Source organism: Liolophura sinensis, chromosome 8, assembly GCF_032854445.1.
Source record: "Liolophura sinensis isolate JHLJ2023 chromosome 8, CUHK_Ljap_v2, whole genome shotgun sequence".
Classification (NCBI taxonomy): domain Eukaryota; kingdom Metazoa; phylum Mollusca; class Polyplacophora; order Chitonida; family Chitonidae; genus Liolophura; species Liolophura sinensis.
Window position 1 is genome coordinate 28,099,707 of NC_088302.1, and position 27,990 is coordinate 28,127,696.

At 39.9% G+C, this 27,990-nt stretch overlaps 1 protein-coding gene across 1 annotated transcript; it reads left to right on the forward strand.

Annotated features, from left to right (window-relative positions):
• Window positions 1-135: 135 nt before the first annotated feature.
• Window positions 136-27,418, forward strand: LOC135473909 (KH homology domain-containing protein 4-like). The gene is made up of 19 exons (XM_064753843.1): window positions 136-180; window positions 3,221-3,377; window positions 3,849-3,953; window positions 5,097-5,173; window positions 7,301-7,353; window positions 8,141-8,298; window positions 8,634-8,720; window positions 9,900-10,024; window positions 10,536-10,596; window positions 12,001-12,100; window positions 16,904-16,993; window positions 17,640-17,750; window positions 19,394-19,468; window positions 20,164-20,387; window positions 21,893-22,102; window positions 23,070-23,221; window positions 23,685-23,824; window positions 24,302-24,367; window positions 24,590-27,418. Exons 1-19 carry the CDS (start codon window positions 161-163, stop codon window positions 25,222-25,224), a joined length of 2,646 nt encoding a protein of 881 aa, XP_064609913.1. The 5' UTR covers window positions 136-160; the 3' UTR covers window positions 25,225-27,418.
• The last annotated feature ends 572 nt before the right edge of the window (window positions 27,419-27,990 follow it).

Below are 27,990 nucleotides of genomic sequence, written 5' to 3' on the forward strand. Positions count from 1 at the left end.
ATTGTCGATTTGAAGTGCGTATTCTTTTATAGCAATTCCGGCCCGCGAATACCCCCACCACAGAACATGTGCTTCTGCCGTAAATCGACAGAATTCAATGAGATGATGTCGCAAACGGGTCCAATATCAGAATGTGACGTCATGACGGTCGTGCTAAGATATGGCTGAAACAATAGACAGGTAGGTTTGAGACAAGTTTGTTCGAATTATGACAACTCGGGTCTATATTTTGAATAAAAAAGGTGTATATTAAGTCGTTGTTAGTGATGGCCTCTGGGTTCCTACCAAATAAAGGCACAGCGACCGCATAACACTTAAAACTGATAAATAATGCACGCCGACAACAACAACAACATTTTGTTCCGCAATTTTTGACCGAGTTCTGAATGAGAAAGCAGTCATTGCAGACTGGGGTCACCTAGATAGTTACTGCGGGAAACCTTGGATGTTGTAAAGGCTAGGTTGCTGTCACGTGGTATAGTTTAGTCTTCATGAAGAATCTCCTTTTCGCAATGAACGACTAACAAATGCATCAACTTCGTCTTTACTACTCCTATACATTCATTAATGTGCAGAAAGAACAGATTGTAGCAGCATTAGACACTGTGCACCATTAGACACTGTGCACCATCAACACTTTCTGATGTTCTGCCAGCATGATTGAGGGCACAGACTCTTCATTAGACACTGTGCACCATTAGACACTGTGCACCATCAACACTTTCTGATGTTCTGCCAGCATGATTGAGGGCACAGACTCTTCATTAGACACTGTGCACCATTAGACACTGTGCACCATCAACATTTTCTGATGTTCTTCCAGCATGATTGAGGGCACAGACCCTTCCATGTTAAAACTGTCAGTTTTTTCAAAGAATCCATCACGTAGTGGTATTTAAGTTGTACATAATTCAAATAAAAAGCGCTGTTTGATGATTTGACTCACTTGAAACATATAGAACTGGCTAATAATGCAGTGCATGTGAGAATGGTGAAGCAAAGAGTTTGGGTCTACCATACACTTACTGGGTGAATGAGTGATTGCTTGGGATTTAACAGACACTAACAGTTGACCCTGGATCTGCAATGTGAATAACACCAACATAACATTAGAGAGTGCTTGATGTTGCAGAATGTCCAAGCAGAATGCCGAACCTGGATACTGTACGTGCATCTTTTACTGTCTTGGTGTATTGTAATGACATGAATGAGGTCGATGTAGATGCTGGCTCTTCCATCGCAAATCACTGAGACCATCAGCAAAGTTTCTCTGTTTCCTTCCTGGATTTTTAATTGTGATGAATAGGGCGTGCCTACATTGCCCAGCATAGCTGCATGGCCCATTTGGGAATACCACTCAGTGCAGGCTGTAATTTACTGCTCTAGTAGTTGGGTTATCCAAAAGTCTCACCATGATACCTAGTAGGCTGTCTTTCTTGACATACACATTTTCAACTCTACCACAAAGCATCATTCTGACAACATTTGGGCAAGTTACATCATGCGTGACATACATTGATAGAAATTAAAAGTAAAGCCAGCAGGAGAATTGTCCAGTTGATCACTAAAAGTTGCCGAACATTTTTGCAACTCACAGGACAAAATTTCTCCACACTGAGCTGTTGTCCAATATATGAATAAATGCTCTGTGTACTTTAGTTTTGACATGGTACAGTTTTAATAACTGACAGGGGGTTATTTGCGGTCAACATAATTTTTACATGAAGTGCAATTCATTGCTTCTAACCTTCCTTAAAATGTCGTGTTGTTGCAGACGTTGTTTTGAAATAGCTTCATTGCTTGGGTTGGTTATTGGTCCATCAGGCGATTGCTTGGTAAACTGGAATTTAAATAGGCGGGTTGTTTTGAGCGATCAATATTTTTGGTTTGGCTGCCAACAGTTACAATATTCCTAGAGTTGCACTCCGTCTCTGTGAACTTCTCGTCACGATATGCAGCCTTGGCAGGTTGTATCGATTTGCTCAGTGAAAAACTATGGGAACAGGGTAATTTTGATATCAAGGGAATTTTCATACAGGAAGTTTGTTAAATTTTATGGAAACACGATTTTCCGATGAAATGATGTTTTTAAGTGGTTTGTTGTTTTCTGATGAATAAAAGGCCTTGCTATGAATCCACTCCAAGGCCAGTTTGGGAAATCGATGAAAGTAGCAAAATTTAATGTATGCGCAAATTTTCATTGCCAAACATTCAACCAGACACTTGTCCGTGCTGCCTATATGTTTTGATGGACAAGACCATTTGTTTGCTGGACATGTCCGACAAGTCAATGGTAATTTCAAACCATGACATAGTTGGTCAGAGTAAAAATGACAGCCAATTAAGCTGTGTGCAAGACTTTTGGATCAACAAACAGCACAACTACTTGAATGACAAGTCACCGCCTGTACTCAGGACTAAGCAGAGCAGGTATGTTGAGCAATATCTGCACAATGGATTTATCAGGAGTAAACGTTCTATCGTTTCTTTTTGGCTTGGTGTTTTACATCATGCTCAATACTATTTCATAGAGGAAGCAGATAGACTTGGCTAATGGGTTCTCGCTGATTTTCGGGGGAAGAGGCAGCATCTTAAATGGTCGCAGTCCAATAGAGCACATCATTATGCATTCACAGTATCTAGCTGAATCTGATTTTTGCACGTCACATAATTTTCATCTAGAACCGAACTTTTCATATCAGTGTGCTGTGGAAACAATCTCAAAGACAATCGATTCAGAATCGTCATATCTAAAGGTTGCCTTGGGAACTCCATATCTGTTGTTTTGTCGTAACTTTTTTTTTTATGACAATATTATCCCCCGTCAGCAAATCTAAACGACTTGTTGTGGAAGGAAAAGAAAATGAAAGGCTTTCCCATCAATTGTTTGCACCTTGTCTTTCCTGGCCGAACAAGGGTATGTGGATTGTAGATTTTCAGAGGACACATAGACATTTCTTTGAACTGTTGACGGCGCTAGTCAAAGCAGAACAATAGGATAATTTGAAATTTGAGTGAATGACCCATGCTAATAATAGAATGTCAAAAATTTGACTAACTGAGACAGACAGACTCCTAGAGCTGAATATGCACAAGATGATTATGGGTAAATATGTGAAACTTTTGAATTATAAGGCGGAATTCAGGTTGTGACTTTCAGAAAATGTTAATCATGTGCGTTTATGAATGTTGAGTTATTTATTTCTGATTCTTCTGACAGGACCAGAGCAACAAAATGGGAAGATCCTCAAAATCATCTGTCTAAAAGTAGTCTAGAAGCAGCTGCCGAAGCAGCTGCCAGAGTGAATGCAATGCTAATAGCTAAAGGCAAGCTAAGACCCTCAAGAATTTCACAGCAACAGGCTTCCAGAGTAAAGGTAATACACATACCTGCCATGTTAAATACATGTGCACTAGATAATTGATTTTGGTGTTAGCATGGTCCTGCATTTTGTGTTAGTGTCATCTTGAGATTCAGTGTATACCAGTTTAAAGACTTCCATGGTACACAGGTGGTTGGCAGCTACCAGCTATATGCAGACTGCAGCAGTCTGCAATGACTGAGGAGGTGACAAAGAAATTGATTCACAGTTGATTTTATTTTAAACCATAAGCTAAACATTTCAGTGTATAGAAAAGTGGAACGCAGTGATAAATTCGCAAAAATGCCTATAAACAATGATGTATGCCCTAAAGTTTATGTGTTATACATGTATGTAAATTTTCCTTTTTCCTGCTACCTTGTAGTCTATTTATGATCTTGAATATAAAAATATGACCGTACATGTGTCTATGTGAAAGCTATTGTTAACAGTTGTCATGGTTTTGCTCATGTGTGTTTTTTACAGTGTGGTATTTCAGTTCCTGCTAACCCGATGGTGGCTGAGGTAGAAATAAATGACGTGCCAATAGGCTGCAGGAATCTGCTGACAAGAGGATCCACACAGGATGAGGTTAGCACAGATCTGAACCACCAGTCATAACATTTGTTAGACGTGTATACATTTAAATCTATAATGACACGCTGATCATCTTATGTGATTCACCATAGGATTGATTGTATACAAAGCTACACTCAAAATTGTTTTATTTATATTAGGTACTATGGCAGCCAATGGGATTCATCATAGAAAGACTGAAAATCCTGAGTACTGTCACTAGCTTAAGTAGCAACACAGAAATAACCTAGAAAGGCTGTACCAGTTATTCTTCAGTTTTAAGTTTTGTTCTTCACTTTGCCTCTTAACTCAGATATGGATAATATAACACAATTTTTCTGTTTCATTCAGCTTTAATTATAGTGAGTTTCTTGGTGGATGGCCTAAAACATTCTAAGAGTTCTGTTGATCTTAGAAAGGTGTTTTGAGGATTGTTTGAAATGTAGGGTGATATCCCAGTGGAAAAAATGTAATTTTCTGCTCTGAAAATTGTATTGTATGACCTTAAATTGCCATTAATTTAAAAATTCAATTTTTGAAAAGGAATTTTAGGTCTTTTGCTATGCATAAATAGATGCCTCTACCAACAAAAAGTACCTGTACAATATCCTTATTTACAAACTGTTTCTCACATACAAATAAACATAGCTAACTTACCTGTAGTTTCAAACATAATTCACTGGTACAGTATGTATGGAAACAATCCATATTAACACAGGTACACTTCATTGTTTGCCTGAGTTTGGTATTAAGTTTACTTGTGTTGATTAACTGATACTGGCCCCAAAAGCACAGTTGGTAGAGCATCCCCTTCGGGAGCGGTAGATCCAGGGTCAACCCTGGGTCTGATCACACCTAAGACCTTAAAAAAGACTAAGTTGTAGCTTCCTCGCTTGGCATTCAGCGTTAAGGGGATAGTACAATGACTGGTTGACGGGTAACAGTGTAATGACATAGGCGGGGTGGCTTACTTGCCTTTGATAAGTTGTCTCAGTGAAGCAGCATGAGATAAAAGAGTGATGGAAATCTGTCCTGCAACAAGGAGGCACATTACATACACTCTAAGAACTCCTTCGTCTTCATATGACTGAAAAATTGTTAAGTACGACATTAAAACCCGAATCACTCACTTACTCACTCTTTCCGCTTCCCTGTCAGATATCCAAGGCAAGTGGAGCTGCAGTATCTACAAGAGGAAGGTACATGACAGCAGAAGACCGTATGAGGAATACCGGGTATGTAAGCAAGTTCAGAGATAAGATAAGATATAAGTATTGTTTTCAAGCAATGGAATGACATCATTATTAATTAGATGCCACAGTGTTAAAAACTGGAACTGAAATGCGCATAATTGTCAAAAGGGATTAGGTGTTGAGGAAATGAACTGCCCCCTCATAATAGGAAAGGCTTATAGAAGTGGAAATAAATACTGTAGCATTGTTTCAGATAACAAACATACAGTCATAGTAATTGTCATGGACGCACCCTATTACATTTGTGGTCTGTGCCGTGCATTATAAACTTTTCTGTTGTTGTTGAATTTGAGAAGGGAAGTCAAACTGTAAAGCCACTCGTGACTTCAAACAATTGCCATCACCTTGCTTATGGTGGTTACTGAACTGTAGAAATTGCCACTGATAAGTATTTTGTAGAATGATTGAGTATGGCTTAATGACACTCTGGCAATATTTCACCAATTTGGTGGCAATAGTTAGTGGAAAGTCACTGAACAACATATTGAAGAGTGTAATAATTGTTTGTTTCTGTCTGATTCAAATTTACACATGCCGTTTTTATGAATGGTGAATTGCAGTCCAGGTCCTGCTTGCACAGTGGCATTGTCGCATGTGTCATGTATTGCAAATCTTTGACTTTATTTGACTTTACAATTGATTGTATAAAATAAGTTACGCTGCTTACACAATGGTGTTATGAGGTGACACAGTGACTTTTCAGAGTTATGATCACAATTGTAGGCCAATTTGACTCATACATAATGGGGCCTGCATATATGGAGAATGATACCAGTCATTAGCTTTTCTTGCCTTCATTTCCAGAAGAGTTCTGCATCATAAAAATTCAGCACATAAGAACAACAATATGTGGAAAAATTCTCCTGACATCTTTTTGAGACAATTAGATTGCACAGCAACCCAAGTCGAAAATTATTAACTAGCATCTACATGTACCTAACTCAGTTTTAGGGCGACTGTAAACATTTACAACAGGGTTAACTCGATTGTAATTTCTGATTTGAAAGTTATAACTATCATACCTTATAGTATCTTGATGAAGGAGTGTTAGTTGTAAGCTAAGGCTATAATCATCATCTTGCTGATTTACAATTATCTTATGCTTATGATCCCATTGTGCAAGCGACCCCAGGGGAGCAGCAAGATGCTCATTGGTAAACTTTTGCAAACTTCTGACACACAATGTGTGGGCTCAGTCCGGCGCATGGGAATTTTTACATTTGTGTTCTGTCATTTTTTTTACATTAGTCTTCTGTCATGTTTCATGGGTTCTTGATGATAGTAAGCGGTCAACAGTGCTCATGGGTTTTTTTAGTGTAGTATGTAACAGGCAAGTCAGGAACTGATGACAGGTTTTCCTTTTCGCCAGTCACAAACTGGCATTTGTTTGTATGACTTACATGTAGTAAAAATTGGTCAGTTATCAATACTTGAGAGCAATGAAAAATGGACATGATGATTCTTCATAAATGAGCCTAGACATGTTACAGTGGAAAATACCACTCCTGAAGTATGTTATGTTATTTATTAATATTATATTATTTATGTATTTGTTTATTATGATATTTATTATATGTTATGTAAGAGAATGTAGGCATTCAGAAACTAGAAGTTGTGTGGTTGATTTGTTGACAGCTGCTGGCTGGAGGCATAGTACATCTACCATAAAGATTTCATGGTTTTCTTACATCATTTGAAATTTAGTCAAATCTTAGATATGACAATTTATCTATTTGCATATTAACAATGAGATTGATAAAAATTTTGATAAAACAAGTTTAAAGATAAACCATCAGCATATAGGTCGTTTTGCAAATTAAATGGTCATTGTGAGTTCATCAAGCAGTGCATCAGTTTCAGGAGATCACTGCTAGTATCGTTTTTTTGTTGAAGTAGAAAAATGTAGAGTTCAAGAGTTTTCTCTGTTGATTTAGTCCAGCATGCATGTTTAATATAAACATGCAGTGTGTTATATCCATGTTGTATAAGACAGCTCTTTGATTGGCTTGGTCTATTATTGATAAAGGCATTTCCCAAGACTCACTCCTTTCAGGTTACTCTGATGTCATGATATCTGTTTTACAGTTCTGGTTTTCTGTTATGTTTTAGGGAGCGGCCATTATATTTGTATGTGCAGGGTCCAACTCAAGACAGTGTGGATTGTAAGTATTTGCCTTAGTGTAGTGACAACAGGTAATGCTGGGAAGGAAAATAAAGAGTTGAAAGCTAAGATGATAAAAGCATGTGTAAGAAAAACCATGAAGTTTTATTTATTCATTTATTTGATTGGTGTTTATGCTGTACACAAAAATATTTTTTCCCCTTGTGTGACAGCGGCCAGCATTATGGTGGAAGAAAACCGGAAGTTTTATTTAGCACTTCTTGTGCACTACATTTGTCACTTTTGCTCTAAACAACTGTTGACTTGAGGGTAAAAGTATATTGTTTGTTTGTGGGTAAATACAGCTGTATGGTCTATCTGGAAAACAAGAATAACATCAATGCCTGAATCTCACATATTTGTCCGTTTATTAATGTTGATGTTTACAGTCCAAAACAGTTGAATGTGATAAGTGAGATAAGCACTATCAAATTTTATATCTTGGAAATTTGTGGGAGCAGCTGTTGTATCCGTTGGTCATTACTGATGAGCATGTACTTTCTACTCCTCCTTTCTGACAAACGCTCAAATACTCAAAACAAGAACCAGCCGACTGGAGCTGTCGTTAGATTGAAAGTTGATGTAATAAGATTGACCAAAAATGGGACCTCAGCTGAGATCTGGCTGTCTGTATATGACTCTTGAGTGCTTTGAAAACTCATTCTGATTCTGGCCGTACGAAGACAGTGTTTCATGGTGCATGCATGCATATTTCTCTAGCATTCAGTATGTCCTCAGAATTGGGTATTTTTTTGGAACTATTGCAAAATACTTTGTTACCCTTGTAGTGGCAGTGAAGCGAATCAATGACATCATAACGAATGGGATGAAACCTCGTAACACCCGATTCTCACCAGCGATTCCTCCTCCGGGTGTGCCTGGGCCCCGCCCACCAATGTTAAACCAGCCTCCCCCACTCATGTCAATTAATGCTCAACCTACTGGGGTAAGTCCACTGGATTTTGTCACACTTGTTAAATGGAATGTATTGTTTGTTGGAGAGTGATCATTTTAGAAGTGTGAACAACTCCTGTATGTTATATGAAGTATGAATTGTTAACAGCGTAAACTATATAAGGTAAATTTTTGGTTGAATGGTAGAAAAAGTTTTTGTATAGAAATACAATCAGTATCTTTAGTCTGGATCTTCATCTTGTTTCTTCAGTTAAACATTGTCATGTAAGTAGACTCACATATTACTGAATTCAAGTTTTAGACACTGACAAACCAAATCGTTGCACAGATAATAACTTCTGTTTAATATGTGTTTTTCTGTTTTAGCTGGCCTACGTCCAGGAAAAGTTGTTCATTGGACTAGAACACGCTCCTCCAAATTTTGATGTTAAAAACAAATTACTAGGACATGGGGTAGGTGGTATGTGGATGTGATACACAAAGTGTTGGTTTAATCCCATCCTTAGACATTTTTGAGATCCCACTGCCTCCACTATGCCCAAGGCAGTTGACATTGCTGTTGGAAGACATCCACCAATGTGGTATGCATATTAAGCTTGATCGATAGTGAAAGTTTGTGTGTCACATGTATGAATCCCAAATTATATCTAAAGCCACAATAATCTTGGCTTGACCTTATTTAGCTCTCAGCATAAGAAGAATAGGCCAAGTGTTTGGTTGGCCTGGTATCAGTATAATGTGGTTGCGCAGTTTATTGTGGCTGGTGTCTTTACCATGGCCTTGCAGTCAGGCAGCACAAGAAAGACTATCAGCATTGAGCCCGGCCTATCACAGTGAGACACTTCCGTGATGCGACGGAAATAATGTTGAAGGCAAAGTTAAACCCCAGTCAAACAAATGTGTAAAAAAGGTAATCAGTGACCTGCAAAGTTCACCTGGCTTACTCTGTGCATTCCCATTTTTCCAACCATGAAATGGTTGTATGATTAATGAGTACAAGTCATTCACTGTGGTATCTGGGTATGGCATTGGTTGTTTGATTTATTTGTTTATTTATCTATTTATCTGAATGGTGATTGGTTGATTATTGTCTGATTGGTCAAGAATATTTCACTTATACGACAGCGGCCAGCATTATGGTGGGAGGAAACTGGGCAGAACCCAGGGGAAACCCATGGCAATACTCGGGTTGCTGGCAGACCTTCCCCCTTACGGCCGGAGAGGAAGCCAGCATGAGCTGGACTTGAACTCACAGCGACCGTTGGTTGTTTAAACTTCAGGGGCCTCCCTGGCTCAGTTGGTTAGCCCGCTAGCGCAGCGTAATGACCCCGGAGCCTCTCACCAATGCGGTCACTGTGAGTTCAAGTCCAGCTCATGCTGGCTTTGTCTCCAGACCTTCTACGTGGGAAGGTCTGACAGCAACCTGCGGATGGTCGTGGGTTTCCCCCGGGCCCTGCCCGGTTTCCTCCCACCATAATGCTTGCCGCCATCGTATAAGTGAAATGATCTTGAGTACGGAGTAAAACACCAATCAAATAAATAAATAAATAAATTGTTTGAACTTCAACAGAACTATAAATACCTGTACTTATTGATCAATGTAACTTTATGTGGATTCTGTTATCTGCTCAGGGCTCTTACCTGCAGCACATCCAGAGCGAGACAGGGGCTAAGGTGACACTACGAGGGAAAGGTTCAGGTTTCCTGGAGCCCACATCAGGCAGGGAGGCATTTGAGCCGATGCATATTCATTTACAGTAAGATACCCTTTACTCCCCTTTCATCTTTTCAGAAACTTACATCCCATGTTTTCGCTAAAGAAAGGATATTAATTTGAGTTTCTCAGTCCTTTGATTTCTGTGCTGTAACTTATTCAGATGTCTGATTTTGATGTGAAGGTTGAGTTTGGATCCTCAGATCAAATTTGAAAACCATCCTAATGATTTCATAAGTTTCGCATATTTAAGGAATTGTGGTTTTCATTCATTTACAGCTTCAGACTTTATCTGTTTTTGATACGTTGAGTTTCGGCCTTTTTCTTCCATTTTTAACAAAATTAGGGTCATTTTTGTCCTGTTTTTAAGGCCTTCAGTTTTTCGGACTTAATGACAGTAAAATGATTTATTGTCTTTAATTGAAACTTAATAAATACAGTAGGTTAACTATCACAGCATATCCTAATCTTTTCTAGCTTGTGTCCAGTATAAAGTATGTACATTGCAAAGTTTAGTTTCTCAGTTGTTTAACTGTAAATGCTTCTTGTTGCAGACATGCTAACATGATGGGCCTTCAGCAGGCTAAACACCTGGCAGAGAATCTTATCCTCACGGTAAGTTGAGTCAACTTGCTGTTATTGCTTGACAGATATTTTCTCATTGATACAGCATTGTAAACTTGGTTCTTTTTTCAGGTGCCTTGAGAAGAGGAAAAAATCATCATTTCTGTCCTATCTAAAAAATTTTTTTCTTTTTTTTTTCCAGTTTATTTGATAGTTTATGTCATATTTGCTCAATATTTTTGGCTTAAACTAAATGTTTTTTTTCTTCCGTTTGAAATCGACACTGTGGAGTGATACAACATTGTATTTCAGTGTGGACCAAACCTTTAGGATAGTTGAAGTTTAGCTTCCCTTCTAACACCCATGTGTTTTAGCACAAGAGACTTTTATTTAACCTTATCAACCATAATCTGTGTAAAAATTTATACCAAATCTAGATGCATGATGTAACATTTTATTTCAGACTGCTGACAAGCACAGAGGTCACAGCATATCAGAGCTTGTTACCCACAGCTTATAATTTGATTTCCGCCTAACCACTCATGAAAGCATACCATTTAAAAAAATCATTAAATCTGGTAATGGTCCTTATCAATGTCTGAATTCTTCTAATCCTTAGATGAAAAACATCTGTGATTCTGTAATTGTGGCATTTGAAATGTGGAGGTCATATGTTTGAAAGGATATTTTGGGTATATTTTGCAGACCTATGCAAATGGTGAGGCATGAGTGACTATGGCCGAGTTGTGAAAGAAATCGAAACCAAATTATAACTAGACATAAAGGAGACATCACTTCTTCACAGCTGGTGATACGAGTCCTGACACATATACCATTTCAGATGATGTTATTTCTCCTATGAAAAGCAAATTCTGCACCTTCTAGGACAAGAGAAACTGGAAATCAGACAAGCACAGACTTGAATATCTGCAAAGTCCTGCAAAAAAGTTGAGGTCACCTTATACACTAGCCCCATCATAACCTCGTAACATTCAAATCCAACAAACTGACAGACAGACAGACAGCATATTATTGCAGCTAAATATGAGACGACAAGTTTAATAGGATTGACTTGTTCAGTTCAAACTATAGCAAAGTTTCAATGTTATAGCGTATGGGACTCTCTAGTATTGTACAGGCATGAAATTTTTGTCACAGAAACATCCTCAGTCTGACGCGAAAAAAGACATGCGATATAGCTTCTCCTTTCCGTGTATAAGTTGCATCTGTATGTCTTATATTTTTTACTATTCACAAGGAACCAAGTATTTAAAAAAAAAGCTTTATTAGTTCTGTCTTCTTTGTGTTATGTAACTATATGTACAACAAGCTTTCTAGGTAGTGGGTCAGGCGTGTTTCTTCCAGGTAATGAATAAGAGCAGCAGTCTGTGTTTAGTTGGTCATTGCTTGTGTAGGAGAAGTGTATAAGTTGAGTCGTACCTTGTTCTGTTTTAGGTACAGCACGAGTACTCTCAGTTCCAACAAGCCATAGCTGCAATGCCTCCAACAATCTCGGCCGGGACAGCCACCTTACTGGCTGGCATACAGCACCCGAGTAAGTCCGTCACTAATCAACCCATACTGCTTTGATTTCCCTTACAGGTCGGTAATCTCTTGTGCCTCTTCTCTTCTGTTTATTTCCAGCCCATCCCTCACAAAGAAAACGGAAGATGCCAAAGAAGGTGGCGTGGAAATGCCTGGGTTCTTTGGTCAGCAGTCACTGTCAGACATTTTTTTTTTTTTTTTGGTGATTTTCACATTTAACCTGAAAGTTTGTTTCTATTTCATTGCTGCACAACCATTAGAGTGGGTGTATAAAGTCCTTGGTTTCAATGAAAACCTGTCTAACACCAGTTTCACAATGGCGCTTAAAAAAAAAATGTATTTCTCTTTTTCACTTTTTTTTTACTAATTTTTACTAATTGAACTTTTTAAAAACTTGCTTCTTCATTACTTCTGCAAAATTTTTTTAATATTCTATCTACTCCCATCATAAAGTTAATCCCCAGCTTTCTCTTCCATTAGCATATACCCTTTCCCACATTGCCCTCTCTCACCATGCCTATTTTTAACCAACTCCTCTTCTCCAACCATGTCTGTCTCATCAACTTGCTCTCTCCCACCATATCTCTGTCTCACAACTTCCATTATCCATGTCTGTCCCACCAACTTTCTCTGTCCCACCATATCTCTGTCTCACAACTTCCATCATCCATGTCTGTCTCACCAACTTTCTCTCTCCCACCATATCTCTGTCTCACAACTTCCATTATCCATGTCTGTCTCACCAACTTCCCTTCTTCGACCATGCACATCTTCGCAACTTCCCATTCCCATCATGTCTCTTTTTTATCAACTTCCCTTCTCCGACCATCTGTTTCTAAATTTCCTTTCTCTAATCATATCTGTCTCACCAATGTCCTTTCTCTTATTATGTCCATCTCATCATCTTCCCCTCTTCCACTATGTATATTTCTCACCAACTTCCTTCTCTGACTATGTCCATCTCACCAACTCTCCCTCCCCTCCCCCCCTCCCCCACTGTGTCTATTTCTCACTGACTTCACTTCTCCAACCATGTCTGTCTCAACAACTTCTCGTCTCTCACCATATCTCTTTTTCATCAGCTTCCCTTTCACAAAGTCTGTCTAACCAACTTCCTCTCTCGCCATGCCTGTTTTTCACCACATCACTTCTCCAACCATGTTTTGTCTCACCAACTTCCCCTCTCCCACCATGTGTCTTTCTCACTCGCTTCCTTCTCCGACCATATCTGTCTCACCAGCTTCGCCTCTCCCACCATGTTTCTTTCTCACCAGCTTCCCCTCTCTGACCATGTCTATTTCTTAACTTCACATCTACCATGTCCACTTCTCTGGTTCCTTCATCCATATAAGTGAAAAATTCTTTACTCTGATGTTGAAACAACAATTAAATCAAATCAATCCTACTTATCTCCTAACAAGTCCCATTTCTCGCTATACTAAACTGTCAATCTTACACCAAGTCACATTTCTTCTGCCATATCTCTTTCTGAATACATTGTAAAGCTCCACAACTGCCAGTATTTTTTCCGTACTACCCATTTCCCTTGAGTCCCACTTTTGCCCACCTTCCACACCTGTGTTTCTCACAACCTCCCTATGTTCCACCAGGCCCATTTTTGGCTCGCCTTATAAACTAAGGAGCTATATTGTGAGAAGGGGATCCGATGCTGTCGGTGTTGGTGTCCAGTTTTGTGAAATTTTTTGGCCAATCATAGGTTTGCAGTGGCCACCCATAGTACACAGATAGCCAATCATCGGTAGCGATTTGCATATCAAAGACCAAGCAGGTCATTTACCTCATAGCTCAACATTTTGCTCAGCCATTCGCAGGGTTACAATTGCCTCCCATACTGCATGGATTGCCAAATGCAGTTCGTGATTTGCATATCAAAGACCTCTGTGGTAAAGTTGTACACTAACTCCCCATAATGTCTTTTACCATCACAATGATTTACAACTCCATAACATATGGAGTCACTGGCCTTCAATCCTTATGCATACAATAAACAGTGACAGTATAATAATTTTGGTCTTTCTTCTTCATGTAATGGCAAGATCTTAGCCGTGTATAATTAGAGAATAATATCTGTATATGATGGTGTCATGTGATGATTCTACTTCTTTGTGGTTCAGAGGTCAGTATTTAAACTTATCGGGCTTGGCTGATGCGTCGCCCAATGTGAGGATTATTGACACCATATATTTACGTATCCTATCACCGAGTCCCCACGTAACTAATAGTATCACATGACTTAAACATGGTGCAGTTTTGAGGAGTTACTGGTCAATCATTTGGGCAACGGGTATTCTCTGAACGCCTTGTCATCTACCTCCCACATCTGTGTCTCTCACTAACTTTACATCTTCCACCATTCCCATTTTTACCCACTTTCCACACCTCTGTCTCTCGCTAACTCTCCCATTTCCCACAGTGTCACATTTCTCACGAATGTCCCACCTCTCAAATTCTTGTCCACTTTTTGACAAGTACCTAGTATATTCACAGACACTTAATGACCATGTCCAGCAGGTTAGGGATCCATTTACTGTTGTCAAGGGAAGTTGTTAAAAATAAAGGAAAACTATCAGTCAGTATAACATACACTGTAGAGAAAGTTAAAGTGACATTAGATTAGCTGTTATTCTGGTATCACCCCTAAATATAGTACGTTTGCCTGAATTACGTCCAGTACAATCCTTGTGTTTGTACCAGAAGCTGAACAACAATCTTTCATTTCCATAAAGGGTACAGTGTCTGTACTATTGGGGCAAATTATAAATGTCCAGGTTCCGAAAGTGACACCACTGATAATTTATAATGTAGGAATGATTTTACACACCTCAGAAAGCACAGCTAAAATTTTTGTTTTATCTGTTCTTCAAGTCACGTGTTGCAAAAGCAGACATTTATTTATGGGAACTGAAAATGTGAGAAACAACAGTTCAGGAATTCAGTTTTTTCTGCTGTTGAATTTTCAGCATTACGTTGTGCTCTTTTTAGCACTTTTCATCCTGCAAATTTGCATTGAGGACTGGTTTTCATGGTAAAAAGAGGGTACAGACAGATGATATACCGTGACCTAAAATCTGCATTTGATATGAGCACCAGATTTTATTTATTGTGGAGTGGAGTGGAGTTTTTACCAGGATGTAAATTTGATTTTGTTGGCCTGTAGGCTTATGTGCATTCTGTAGAAAGATCAAAAGAGAAGGTAAATACTCTGTACATGTAGGTACATGTTGGTAGTTGTTACCGTTTATCCCTGATCTGAGGACATTTGCTGTTTGTGGGAGATTTGCTCTGTTCAGGTGAGTCTGTCATTTTCCACATGTTCACTATGGCAATCCCACAGACCTGTGAGTCAAACTTTTCGAGTATCGTTCAGAACAAATAAGGAGAATGGAAACCATTACATGTAAGAGTACATTATTAATTAATATTACACATGTTACTTCTCTTAAGAATCCGCCGTCATGTAAGTGAAATGTTCTTGAGTATGGCGTAAAACACCAATGAAATAAATAAATCTCTCAAGAATATTTTATTAATTTATTTTTATATAGACCAGTATATAATTATTTTTTTTTTGTACTGATTTCTTCATTTATTTATTTATTTATTTATTTATTTACAGATTAGTTAGGACATAACTCTTGCCTGGCAGTTAATCTGATAGACTAATTTAACAACCATTTCATAATACATATAAATGTCAGTAAATTAACGTATATAAAACGTACATTCTTGTTTCAGCTGTCCGTAGTAAGGAAGTCAGTCCATTTCTGGAGAATATTTATTAAGAAAGAGATGGAAGTGAATGAGTTTTGTTTCGTGTTAATCTTTATACACGTATATTGGCAATTATACACTTTATTTGAAATGTCTTGATGTTTTATTTCATTTGATGTGGATTTCTGGTTTGTTCTTTTAACATATTTTATAAATATTTGTAGTAATGTTGCTGCAAGAGTTAATTTATGAATGTAATACATTTATTGTTATATTTAGCAGTATTTTCTGTACTTGTTTTGATACTACAAAAACAAAGAATGTTGTAGTAATGATGGATGTGCAGAGTTAAACTCATTAATATTGCCATTGCTTTATTAAACAGAGATTATGTGGCCCATATTGCTATGAAACCTCGCCAGGAGCTTCTGCTTTTGCCTCTGTCTAGGTGGACTATGTCGTTTCTTCCCAAGTAACAGAAGCAGTGCCTTTTTCTTTGCAGTATTAGGGCAGGTGATATGTCAGTATTGCTGTCTGGGCATGAAGTGAGCTGCCAACGAAGTTTGCTGCATGGAATGACTGAGGTTATAAGGATTGTAGTTTTAATTACTACGTTTGTTGTAGTTGTTGTGGTTTTGTTTGGATATTTCATTTTGTGTTTAGTACACAAATATGTCACACATTGATTTACAAATGAATGGGTTGGATTAAGAAAACTGAACATACATGTACATGTATCTTCAGGAGAGGTTATTCCTAAAATGGTAAGTTTTGATGGCAGCTTTCCTTGTGGATATTTATGGTTGCTCTCCTCCAGGTTGCGAAATAGACTTTCTCCAGCTACCTAACAGCCATAATTCTTTTTTAGCATCATTTTCAGGGTTTGCTGTTAATTTTGTGTTTCAGTGCTAGAAGAAAAGGCAGTGAGATTTTAGCAGAGAACCCAAACATGGGATGATGCCGCTGTAGCGTTTTCTTGCCTTTCAGACTTGTACAGTTCTTCACATTGTCACCTACATGTAAGCTGTTATCCTCAGCACTGTGAGTCTGTTCTGTTATTGTTTGTTGTTTCTCTCTACAGCCTCAGTTGCTCCAGGCATGTTACCTCCTCAGCAGCCAGGGATGACAACATTCACATCACTCGCACAGCCAAATGTGCAACATTTACAAGGTCAGTGTGCAGTTGTAACCAACCTGCAGTTGTTTGAGTACTTACATTGTCCATGAAGATTCTTTCTGTTACTCCATTCAGTTTTTCTCCTTCTGGCATCATTAGAATACAGATGCCAAGAAACATTTGCTGCCCTGTCTACAATAGTAAGTGAGTGAGTGCTTGGGGTTTAATGTCGTACTCAACAATTTTTCAGTCATGTGACGACGAAGGAATCCTTAGGGTGCATGTACGTGTAATGTGCCTGCTTGTAGCAGGACGGATTTCCACCGCTTTTTTATCTAGTGCTGCTTCAATGAGACGACTTACCGAAGGCAAGTAAGCTGCCCCGCCCGAGCCATTATACTGATACGGGTCAACCAGTCATTGCACTATCCCCTTCATGCTGAACGCCAAGCAAGGAAGTTACAACTTCCTCTTTTAAAGTCTTAGGTGTGACTCGATCAAGGATTGATCCTGGATCTACCGGTCCCGAAGCAGATGCTCTACCAACTGTGCTATCCGGGCCGGTACAATAGTAAGTAGTGCACATATCTAAGTACATGCACTGTATATGCATGTAAGTATATGCAGTTCTTTTTCAGAATTAACTCGTTTTGACTTCAGGTTTGGATGAACACTGACATTGATTATTTTATTTTGTCAGATGTACATGCTGGCCCAGGAATGCTCCCTAACTCATCTATTTCGACAATGGTCTTCTCGACAACGATACCCACTGTCAGCTCCATGGCTCCTCCCACCTTTATATCACCAGGTATAGTGTAACTTAATAGTTTGCTACTCTGCCTGATTTACCTCTGACCAGCAATCCACCATGGTTATGATCATGTATATACATGTAGTGCCCAATCAAGCTTTTCTCTGCCCTTCCCACCCACATGCCTTTTACATAATGAAAAAAGCATGCAAAGCCAACAGGAATATTTTACTTTAGTGTTCATGATCTAGCATATACATGTATAATAGTGAGGTTTAGAAGCAGAAAAGTTATTGCACAAGGAGACAAAAATTTGAATCTTGATAATTCCATTAGCATTTCAGTTTTTGCAGGAATTGCCTTCATTTTGTCATTAATACAAAATGTTCCAAATTTAGTATATTTTGCAGCTATAATTTGAAAATTACCAGATGATCCAATGAGGATCTAATAATGCCTTATAAAATTAGCATTTGGCTACTTTTGATCTTGGCCACTGGTAGTACACCTTTCAGAGACTGCATTAGGCCCTTCTACAACAGCTACATGTATTTTAAGGCATTTCATTCATAACTCGCGCTCGATTGCTTGACATAATGTATATTTTTATGTGGAGGTAAAGAATGTGGTTGTTTTGAAGATGACTATACCACAGATACTCACCTCCTACAGTGAGTGGTCAGTTGAACATCCTGCAGTTGCATAGCTCAGCTTGCAGGCTACATACAGACCTACATACATCCTCCTATCTATCATTCATGGGAAATACAGATGCACATAAACACAAAGTGCCTGTGCACAAGCATCTCCTGAAAGTTCCCTTGGAATTTAGCAGGAGTTCATTTTGGGCACTTAAAGGCCTGCAGCAACCTGCAGACAGTCATGGGTTTCCTCCGGGCTCTGCCCGTTTCCACCCAGCATAATACTGGCCGGCGTCATGTAAGTGAAATATTCTTGAGTATGGTGTAAAACACCAATCAGATAAATAAATTTTGGGCACTTGTACGAAATACAAGTACGTGTATAGTTTATAGAAATTGATATGGTTATACATGTGGAATAATGTGATGAAAAGTGCATTTCCAAGCATGGAAATAATGCCAGCTAACAAGTATGTGTCGCTTTACAAAGGTGTGAGTCCACTACAATTTTTCTGAATTTCCCACAATATATCTGTGCTTGGTATGGTTAGAAGGGTGAAAAAAAACATGAATTCTAGAGTGTGGGATACACACGTACATTTGAAACTCAAGGCTGTTTGATGTATGTCAACGTCTGTTTCATCTGCCTGGTTTCCTCCCACCATAATGCTGGCCGCTGTCGTATACATATTAGTGAAATACTGTTTAGTACAGCGTAAAACACCAATCAAATAAACAAATTAATTAAAAGCATATGAAGGAATGATTAAGGCTTAATGCATTTGAATGTGGTTAGGTATGAATCTGTAACATTTATATAATTGATGTTCAAACATATTCTCAAGAGTATTTCACTCACACTTCTAAAATTATCAGATCACCAGCTGCACAAGATCATCCTTGCATCTTATCTTCAGCAATACTGACTTTATTACATGTACATGAGGGAAATGTGAGAATGGTAGTCATTAAGATATGATGAGGTGCATGTACAACTTTAAGAAATGGAGGCCAAGTAAGACAAGCTATTTAGTTTTACAAAGGCTACTTATATTTCAGCTCCCACTAACAGTGATGGAGGCTCACAATTGCTGCTGTCCTCTATACCCGCTCCTATGGTAACATCAGGACCAGGTCAGTTGTGCTTTGTTAGGTGAATTACTGCCTAGTAAGGATCATAGTTAAGATGCTATCTCTCTGCATTTATAGGACCATCTCAAGCACTGGTTCAGGGGTCATCACATGTGTAAATCTGTTTTCCAGGCTGAGGCTTGGAGTTTTTCATGGTTGACCACTGTAAATGTTTTGTGCTCTAGAATGTCACTTCTTTTAGAGCATTCAGAATTATGGGTGGTGCCAGCAGGACCTAGCGACAGACTTCACTGGTGAAGAGCTAGTGAACTAGGCTGTGGCTGTGCCAATCAGGTCTTATTACAAGAAAACACCCGTGATCAACCAGAGTTTTTTTTTGAGTGCTACAACAAGTTTGAAGCAAACAGGCTAGTCCTGGTCATTCTTTGTCAGAGTTAATGACCTCTCATTTTCATATTATAGCTGTCATCCAAAAAATATATGTATGTTATGTAATAAATTTCTTGTGCTGTAAAATGTTAAATATTTACATCCAGAAGGGTACATGTACATGTTACAGTACTGTAAATGTTTCAAAATTAAATGTATGTTAGGTCAGTTGTTATAAGCTACCTAAAAGCAAACTAGATATTTTGAGAACATGCTTCATTTTCTGAGAACACTTGCTATGTGTTAATATTGTGTAATTGTAGTTGTTTTAAGGCGAATTGTAAATGTGCCATCCTTTCTTCCCACAGGTGTTAATCTGTCTGGGCCACCTCCACCTGGCCATGTACTCATGGGCCAGCCGCAGTCTATGGGGATAGGGCCACCAGTGGCCCAGGTCAGCATGTCTGGCCCACTAGTCACACAGATGACACCTCCTCATGGGGTGACTGTCCCACCTGGTATGCAACTTGTGTCTCAGGCCACGCTCCAGCCAGTGCAACAACAACAGCCAGTGCAGACCTTCTTTGCTCAGGTGAGGACTGATTGTTTGCTCCTCTGTACAGCATCTGCTGCTTGTGTGTTATATTAGGGTTAAAGCAGATGATAACAGTCTGATCTAATCTTGCCTTTGAAATAATAATTTCTGACATTAGGGGATGTTCATAACTTACTTGGATAAATGCAGTTTTATTATGCTTTATAAATTTAAATCCTATTTTAACATTGAATGTTCAATGTCCTGGTCTGTTGAGTGTTGTGGTAAAAGTCAAGGGTGGTCATACAAAGTATTTCATGTAATGACCTCAAGTTTTACATACAGATAAAGCACAGTTACATGAGTGTAATGTTGTTTTTGTGATATACTACAGCCGGGTGGCACATGATTAACTACAGCCATATCCTAACCATACCTCCTACACCCGCCCTGACAGGAGGATATGTGAATGTCGGCATATGATAAACTGGAGCCAGATCCCAACCTTAGCTCCTACGCCCGTCCTGACAGGATTTGCGAATGGTCGGCATATGATACACTAGAGCCAGATACCAACCTTAGCTCCTGCGCCCGTCCTGACAGGAGGATGTGCAGATGCTCAGCATATGATACACTAGAGCCAGATCCCAACCTTAGCCCCTACGCCCGTCCTGACAGGAGGATGTGCAGATGCTCAGCATATGATACACTAGAGCCAGATCCCAACCTTAGCTCCTGCGCCCGTCCTGACAGGAGGATGTGCAGATGCTCAGCATATGATACACTAGAGCCAGATCCCAACCTTAGCTCCTACGCCCGTCCTGACAGGAGGATGTGCAGATGCTCAGCATATGATACACTAGAGCCAGATCCCAACCTTAGCCCCTACGCCCGTCCTGACGGGAGGATGTGCAGATGCTCAGCATATGATACACTAGAGCCAGATCCCAACCTTAGCCCCTACGCCCGTCCTGACGGGAGGATATGCAGATGCTCAGCATATGATACGCTAGAGCCAGATCCCAACCTTAGCTCCTACGCCCGTCCTGACGGGAGGATATGCAGATGCTCAGCATATGATACACTAGAGCCAGATCCCAACCTTAGCTCCTACGCCCGTCCTGACAGGATTTGCGAATGGTTGGCGTAAGATACACTAGAGCCAGATCCCAACCTTAGCTCCTACGCCCGTCCTGACAGGATTTGCGAATGGTCGGCATAAGATACACTAGAGCCTGATACCAACCTTAGCTCCTACGCCCGTCCTGACAGGAGGAAATGCGAATGGTTGGCGTATGATACATTAGAGCCAGATTCCGATCTTAGCTCCTACAACCTTCCTCACAGGAGAGTGTGCAAACGGCCTTCACACAACCATCACGGGTTTACAAGAAAGATAAATTCTGTACTGAGACTAGAATTTGTGCCAACCTGGTAATATCATGAAATCATATGTGTGTATTGGTGTTGTCCAGTTCTGGGCTCATTTGTATGCCCAAACTGTTAATAATCATACATTGTTTACACTACTTGTACTTGAATATTTGCTTTGTTGTCGTCAGATTCCCCCAAACAGTATCGGTCAGCCAGTGTCGATGTCAGGCCCCCCAGTGATGACCTCCGTGTCCACAGGAGGCTACACAGTATCATCATCTGGGCATACGTATGGGGCTCCTGTCACAGGGCAGGAAGAGCCCAACCAGCCACAGAAACGACGCTTCAGAGAAGAGAAGGAGGAAGACAAGGTGCCAGAGAACCTTCTGGGATACCAGGTAAGGTAGATTTTGTAACATCAATAGACTCTACTGGTCACACAGAACCGGTCCAGCTCACACAGAACCGTTCCAGCTCAGACACAAAACTGTTACAGCTCATACAGAACCGTCACACTTCATACAGAACCATTCCAGCTCAAACAAAACCATTCCAGCTCTCACAGAACCGTTCTAGCTCACACAGAACCGTCCCAGTTCACACAGAACCGTTACAACTCACACAGAACTATTCTATCTCACACAGAACCGTTCCAGCTCAGATACAACCATTACAGCTTATACAGAACAGTCCCAGTTCACAGACAACCATTCCAGCTCACAGACAACCATTCCAGCTCACACACAACCGTTCCAGCTCACATAAAACTCTTCTGGCTCACACACAACCATTGTAGCTCACACACAACCATTTTAGCTCACACACAACCATTACAGTTCACACACAACCATTCCAGCTCACACACAACTGTTCCAGCTCACACACAATTGTTCCAGCTCACACACAATCGTTCCAGCTCACACACAGCCTTCTGGCTCACACACAACCATTCCAGCTCAGACACAACCATTCCAGCTCGCAGAGACCATTTGCTTCTCACAGGATATTTACTGCTATTGCAGGACTTTCTATTCACGGAACCTATACCACTCATGGAACCCTTGTTGCTTATGTATGACCTTTGCTACTGATGTGCCATTTTCTCTGTTCCTGTCAATACTTTACCGTTCCTTATGTATGTAATATATATGAAATGGATTTGTTTTGTTTTAAAATTGTTTAGACAACAAATTGTTTTCATTGAAAACTCCAGAAATGTTTATTCATATGGATAAAAGTCTTCTTTGTATATCATATGTGAAGGTGGAGTTGTCAAAATTCTACCTCATGTCATCTTGAGATTGTCGTGTCATGGGTTTGAGTTTTAAAACATGAACATAATTCTGAGCTGTATGTATGTTACAGCATGGCCCACCACACTTAACCAATCTGGTGACATCCGGGCCGCCTCTCCCACAGCCTCTTCAGCCGGGCCAAACCATCAGCCTCCAGCTGCAAGGTGTTCCTCCTCAACAGGTGCAGGGTGTTCCTCCTCAACAGGTGCAGCTAGAGGAAAGGTAAGATCAGTGTGCGGCTTACCTCCAGCTTGCACAAAGAGATCATAGCTATAATCGATGGTAGGCCCTACAATTGATTGTAAAAATAAGTTGAGCCGCTTGCACAAAGGAATTGTCAGGTGGTTGGAGATTTTTTAAGTTACTATCACGATTGTAGGCCAAATTTGTAAGTTCTGATTGTAAGTTATGACTATCGTAGCTTATGATCCATTCGTGCAAGAGGGTGTCAGGTGTAAGCTAAGGCTACGATTGAGATCTTAGTGATTTGCAATCAACTTTAACTTACAATCCCTTTTTGCAAACAGCCCCAGGCCAGTCCTCACTAAGATCTGTTCATGACAGCTGCAGTAATTTAGATCTAATAGTCTACATTTACCTGTAGCTAGGGGAGAGAAATTTGACAGAACTTTATTAATTTATTAATATTTACAGAGATTGTAGTGGATACAATACATGTTTTCAGACAGTCACCAGTGTATTTGGAGCACCCACCAGGGCAGGGCATGCTGATGACACCTCCCCCACCCCCTCCAGGGATGAACCTTGACAAACCCCCAGACATTGACAAGCAGCTCATGCCTCCCCCACCCTCACGCATGCACGGTAAGTGAGAAACCCTCTTCAGTATCAACTGCGTGAAGGCAGTGTTTACAAGAATGAACAAACTTAAACTTACACTAAGTAATGTCGGATCAGCTACACATTATATACTTTGATGTTTTGAAAGGGTTTGTTTTCAAACATCAGAAGCAGATTTTAATGTGTTAACGGTACAACTAAGGCTGTAACATTGTCTCTGAGTAGGTTATGGAGGGATGAGAAAGCAGAAGTTGCACTGGACAAACTTTTCTGCTGATACGACCCTCCAACATTAATGTGAATGAAATTTGATGGACAAATGACTGAAGAACTGTCATAGGTTTTGAGCTTCATTCACAGTTATAGCTTCACAATACTTTCAGTCAGTGAACACAATGTAGTGTACCAGTAGTGCCAAAAAATCTATCAAGCTAATGCTGAAAAGTTTTAGGGTTTTTCTTAGTTTACTGTTGTGTATGTGTTGTGACTTCACAATTGCAGGTAACAAAAGAGCAAATGGGGAGCCAGAGAGGAAAAGAGTAAAAGGTGCTCTGGGAGAGGTTGCAGGTAAAACATTCAGTCTTTGAATAGGTAAATAGGTAAATGTATATAAAATGTATTGATATAGGTGCCAAATAAAAGTTGCCTTGCACAAAAAGACCATGAATTTGATTGTAGAAGTAAACTGCTTGTTTATACTCCATAAAGGGCTGGAAGTGTTAGTACACACTAACTAAATTGTTGTATAGGCTGCCCTTCAGTCAATGTGGTTGTGTATTTTCGTTCCAGTGTATGGATCTGATGATGAAGTGGATGAAGAAGGGGGAGGTAACTCGCCTAGCCAACGTGACCCCTCCAAAGGTCCTCATCACATGGTGCAGTTCTCTGGCAGTCCACCAGGAGGGATTAATCCCCAGACCAGCTTTGCTCAGCCTATACAGCAGTTGCCTGTTCAGCCCCAGCAGGCACAATTCCAGCACCCTCCTCCACACTTAGAGCAATTCCCAGGTCAGCTACAGCCTCAGCAGTCCCATCCTCCACCCCAGCTCTACATCCAGCAGCAAATTGGCCAGGGGCCACCCCAGCAGCCTTTCCCTCAGCCTCCTCAACCCTTACAACCACAGTTCCAGCAGTTCCATATGGCACCGCCCACATCTCAGCACCCCACCCACTTCCAACAGTTGTCTCCCACCCACTCCACAGGCCAGTTTGTGCAGCGCGGTATTCCTGAACAGCATCAGTTTAACCCAGGCCAGCCTCTCCAGCAGATCCAAACCCAACCTCCTCACCCATCTCATTTTAATGGACACAACCAACAGATCATGCAGCCGTTTCCAGGACAACCGCCTCCACAGCAGGCCACACCCCCTCCCCAATTTCAGACAGCTCCCCCAAGTGTGCCGCTATGGGTGCCTCAGAATTAGATTGCGCCCGCTGTGTATTCTTACTGTTACCGTCATGTGTGATTTGTGCTGAAGCAGGAGGATAGATGTGTTGCTTCCCTGACATAAAGCAAATGAGTACTGTGAACATGTGATTGCTGATGTGTCACTCAAATGATAAATACCTGGATGTGTGCATTATTGTAACGAGACATTATGTACTCGTGAAGAAGCATGTTTTTTACATGACTGAGGAAGTGATATTTTCAGACTTTTGGATGAAAAGATAGGTGTGAAAGCTGTAGCACAGTTATGACTGTATCTGCTTATGATAGCTGGGAGCACATGAAGCACCTGGGATGTCCCAAATTGTCACACAGATTTTGAGAGAAAAAGATGTCTTTTTTGCAGGCGAAAATATAAACAGTATGAATACAAGCTAGAAGCATTCAGTACCACAGAGGTCAAAAGGAACATTCACTTTTGGTTTCAATCAGTATTTTATGTGACATTATTTGTGCAGGACAGTATACATGTGGACTGAAGCATGTACTGTACTGTATGTGCTGCACTGGACTGTGCTCTGCTGTGCATTTAAGTGATATCGTAGTGTTCTGAACATACCGAGGTAGGGAATGAATCCCTGATATGAACTCCTGGTGTATCATTGCTATTGCGTGCAATTCCGGATAGTGAATCATGACAATGTCCGTAAAAAACTTTACATGATGCAGGTGTGTTTTCTTTATAGGACACATGCTTGAATCACTCTGGCACATTCTAATGGTGAATATGAGGAACTCTTTGCACATGTGCTGTACAGTGTAAGATACCTTCTAAAATGAGGAATGGAAAAATGCTCAGTGTACAAGAAGATTCTTCTACAGTAAACAGGATGTGAGAATTTAAATTCAGTGAAATTTAAATACATGTACCACTTGTATATAGGATACCACTAATTAAAATGAAATTCTATATTTCAAAGTTATTCCAGGTGTTCAAATGTGATATTCCTTTGAAAAGTGCGTACAAAATGCAAGAGTGACTGCAAATGTTAAGAATACTCGCTGGTTAATTTGACTTAAAGGTTGTCAGGTAACGTACCTGCCACCAGGCAGTTTATGTTTATTTTGCACTACAGTCAAATTTCTGGCACCCAGTCAAGACTCCTGTTATGAGAAACTTCTCGGTACAATACTAATCATATCAAATCATATTTTTTTCCATTCAGTTACACTGATTATTTAGTTTTGCCATCTTAGGGCTTTGTAGACAGAAGAATTGGGGCCGATGGGGTTAGCATGCAAGGGACTGCGCAATAACCAAGGAGCCTCTCACCAATGTTGTGGTTGTGAGTTCAAGTCCAGCTCATGCTGGCTTCCTTTGCCAGCAACCTGTGGATGATTGTGGGATTCTCCCGGGTTCTGCCTGGTTTCCTCCCATCTTAATGATGGCCACTGTTGTATGAGTGATATATTTTTGAGTACAGCATAAAACATCAGTCAAATAAATAACAGAAGAAATCCCCGTGAGTGCATAAATATTGTGTCTTTCTATGACTGGAGTAGGAATTGTGCACAAGGAGCCACAGACACCCATCATAGAATGTGTGGATTATGCTGTGTTTCCATGATCATGTAGTTGCTTATTCATTATTTTTGAATGTCATGACTCTGGACTGTATTTAACTCTATTATTTTTCTACCCCATCAATAAAAATTCTTGTCTGTTTGCTCTTCATGCATGTGAAAATTACAGGGAAGCTAGTGTATGTATGTAATTCCCACCGTCCAAAGAACTACTGGTCCAGCACATGTCCATGGAAACCCATCATTACATGTAGGGATGTGGTCTTGTATGCACTGGCACGTGTGGTATTAACACTGATACAACCCAAGATTAAGAGTACTTGAGCTACCAACAAAGGGAGACTGAACTACTCTGAAACAGCTGAATTAAACAGAAATATAATTTCAACATAATATATCATGTTAGTAACTTGAATGTATACGTCCAAAATACCTCATGCTTTTGGTTACATGTGAAAATGTGTTGTAAGCACCGAAATTCATAGGGCCAACTTTGTAAATATTGATGAGAACATCTTGAAATATTATGTTTTATACATTATGATGATGCGTATAAAATTAAATGTTCATGGAGATCATTGCTGACAGACAGTGATTCCAGTATGCTCACCCTCCCCTCCACCTCGACATCCAAACTTTGTGGGTTGAAATAAAGAAATAAAACACCGAGTTGAAACGAAGCAAATAGCAAAGGTTGTAATTTCTGATAGCCACTTCTATCAAGGATAATAAGTAGTTACAGTTCTATTAACTTTTACACAAATATGGCAATGTCATAGAAGACGACAATATGTATTACTGTGAAGGAACGACTTTGTTATCAGCATTGTTCTCGTATCAGTAATGTGTGTGGAGAAGCAATGACGACAACCACTTGGTCCTGCAGAAATGGTCCCGTTGTAACCATCATCTCATATTTTAAACACAGCTGAGTGTGTACCATTGCCCTTCCATCTCATCAGCAATGTTGAGTACAGTAGCATGGTCACACACACACCTCTCAAACTTTCACGAGTTTGTATGCTTGCATTGCTGTCGACAGGAGTAAATTGTTTTTTTTTGGAGGGGGGGGGGGTGATGATATACATTGTTGATGTTTTTCATAGGTTTTCATAATGTCTAGGACTACATAAATTGTATATCTCTAAATGACTGACATATATAAACTAAAATGCCAAAAATGTTTAGAAAGGCTGTTTAAAGAATGCTGGGGCCTACC

What these genes read in the sequence shown, in the direction of transcription:
- LOC135473909 (XM_064753843.1), top strand. Translation starts at nt 161, where the DNA reads ATGGCTGAAACAATAGACAG. An exon ending in AACAGGCTTCCAGAGTAAAG is followed by an intron (nt 3,378 to 3,848) that starts GTAATACACATA and finishes TGTTTTTTACAG; the next exon opens with TGTGGTATTTCAGTTCCTGC. An exon ending in GACCGTATGAGGAATACCGG is followed by an intron (nt 5,174 to 7,300) that starts GTATGTAAGCAA and finishes GTTATGTTTTAG; the next exon opens with GGAGCGGCCATTATATTTGT.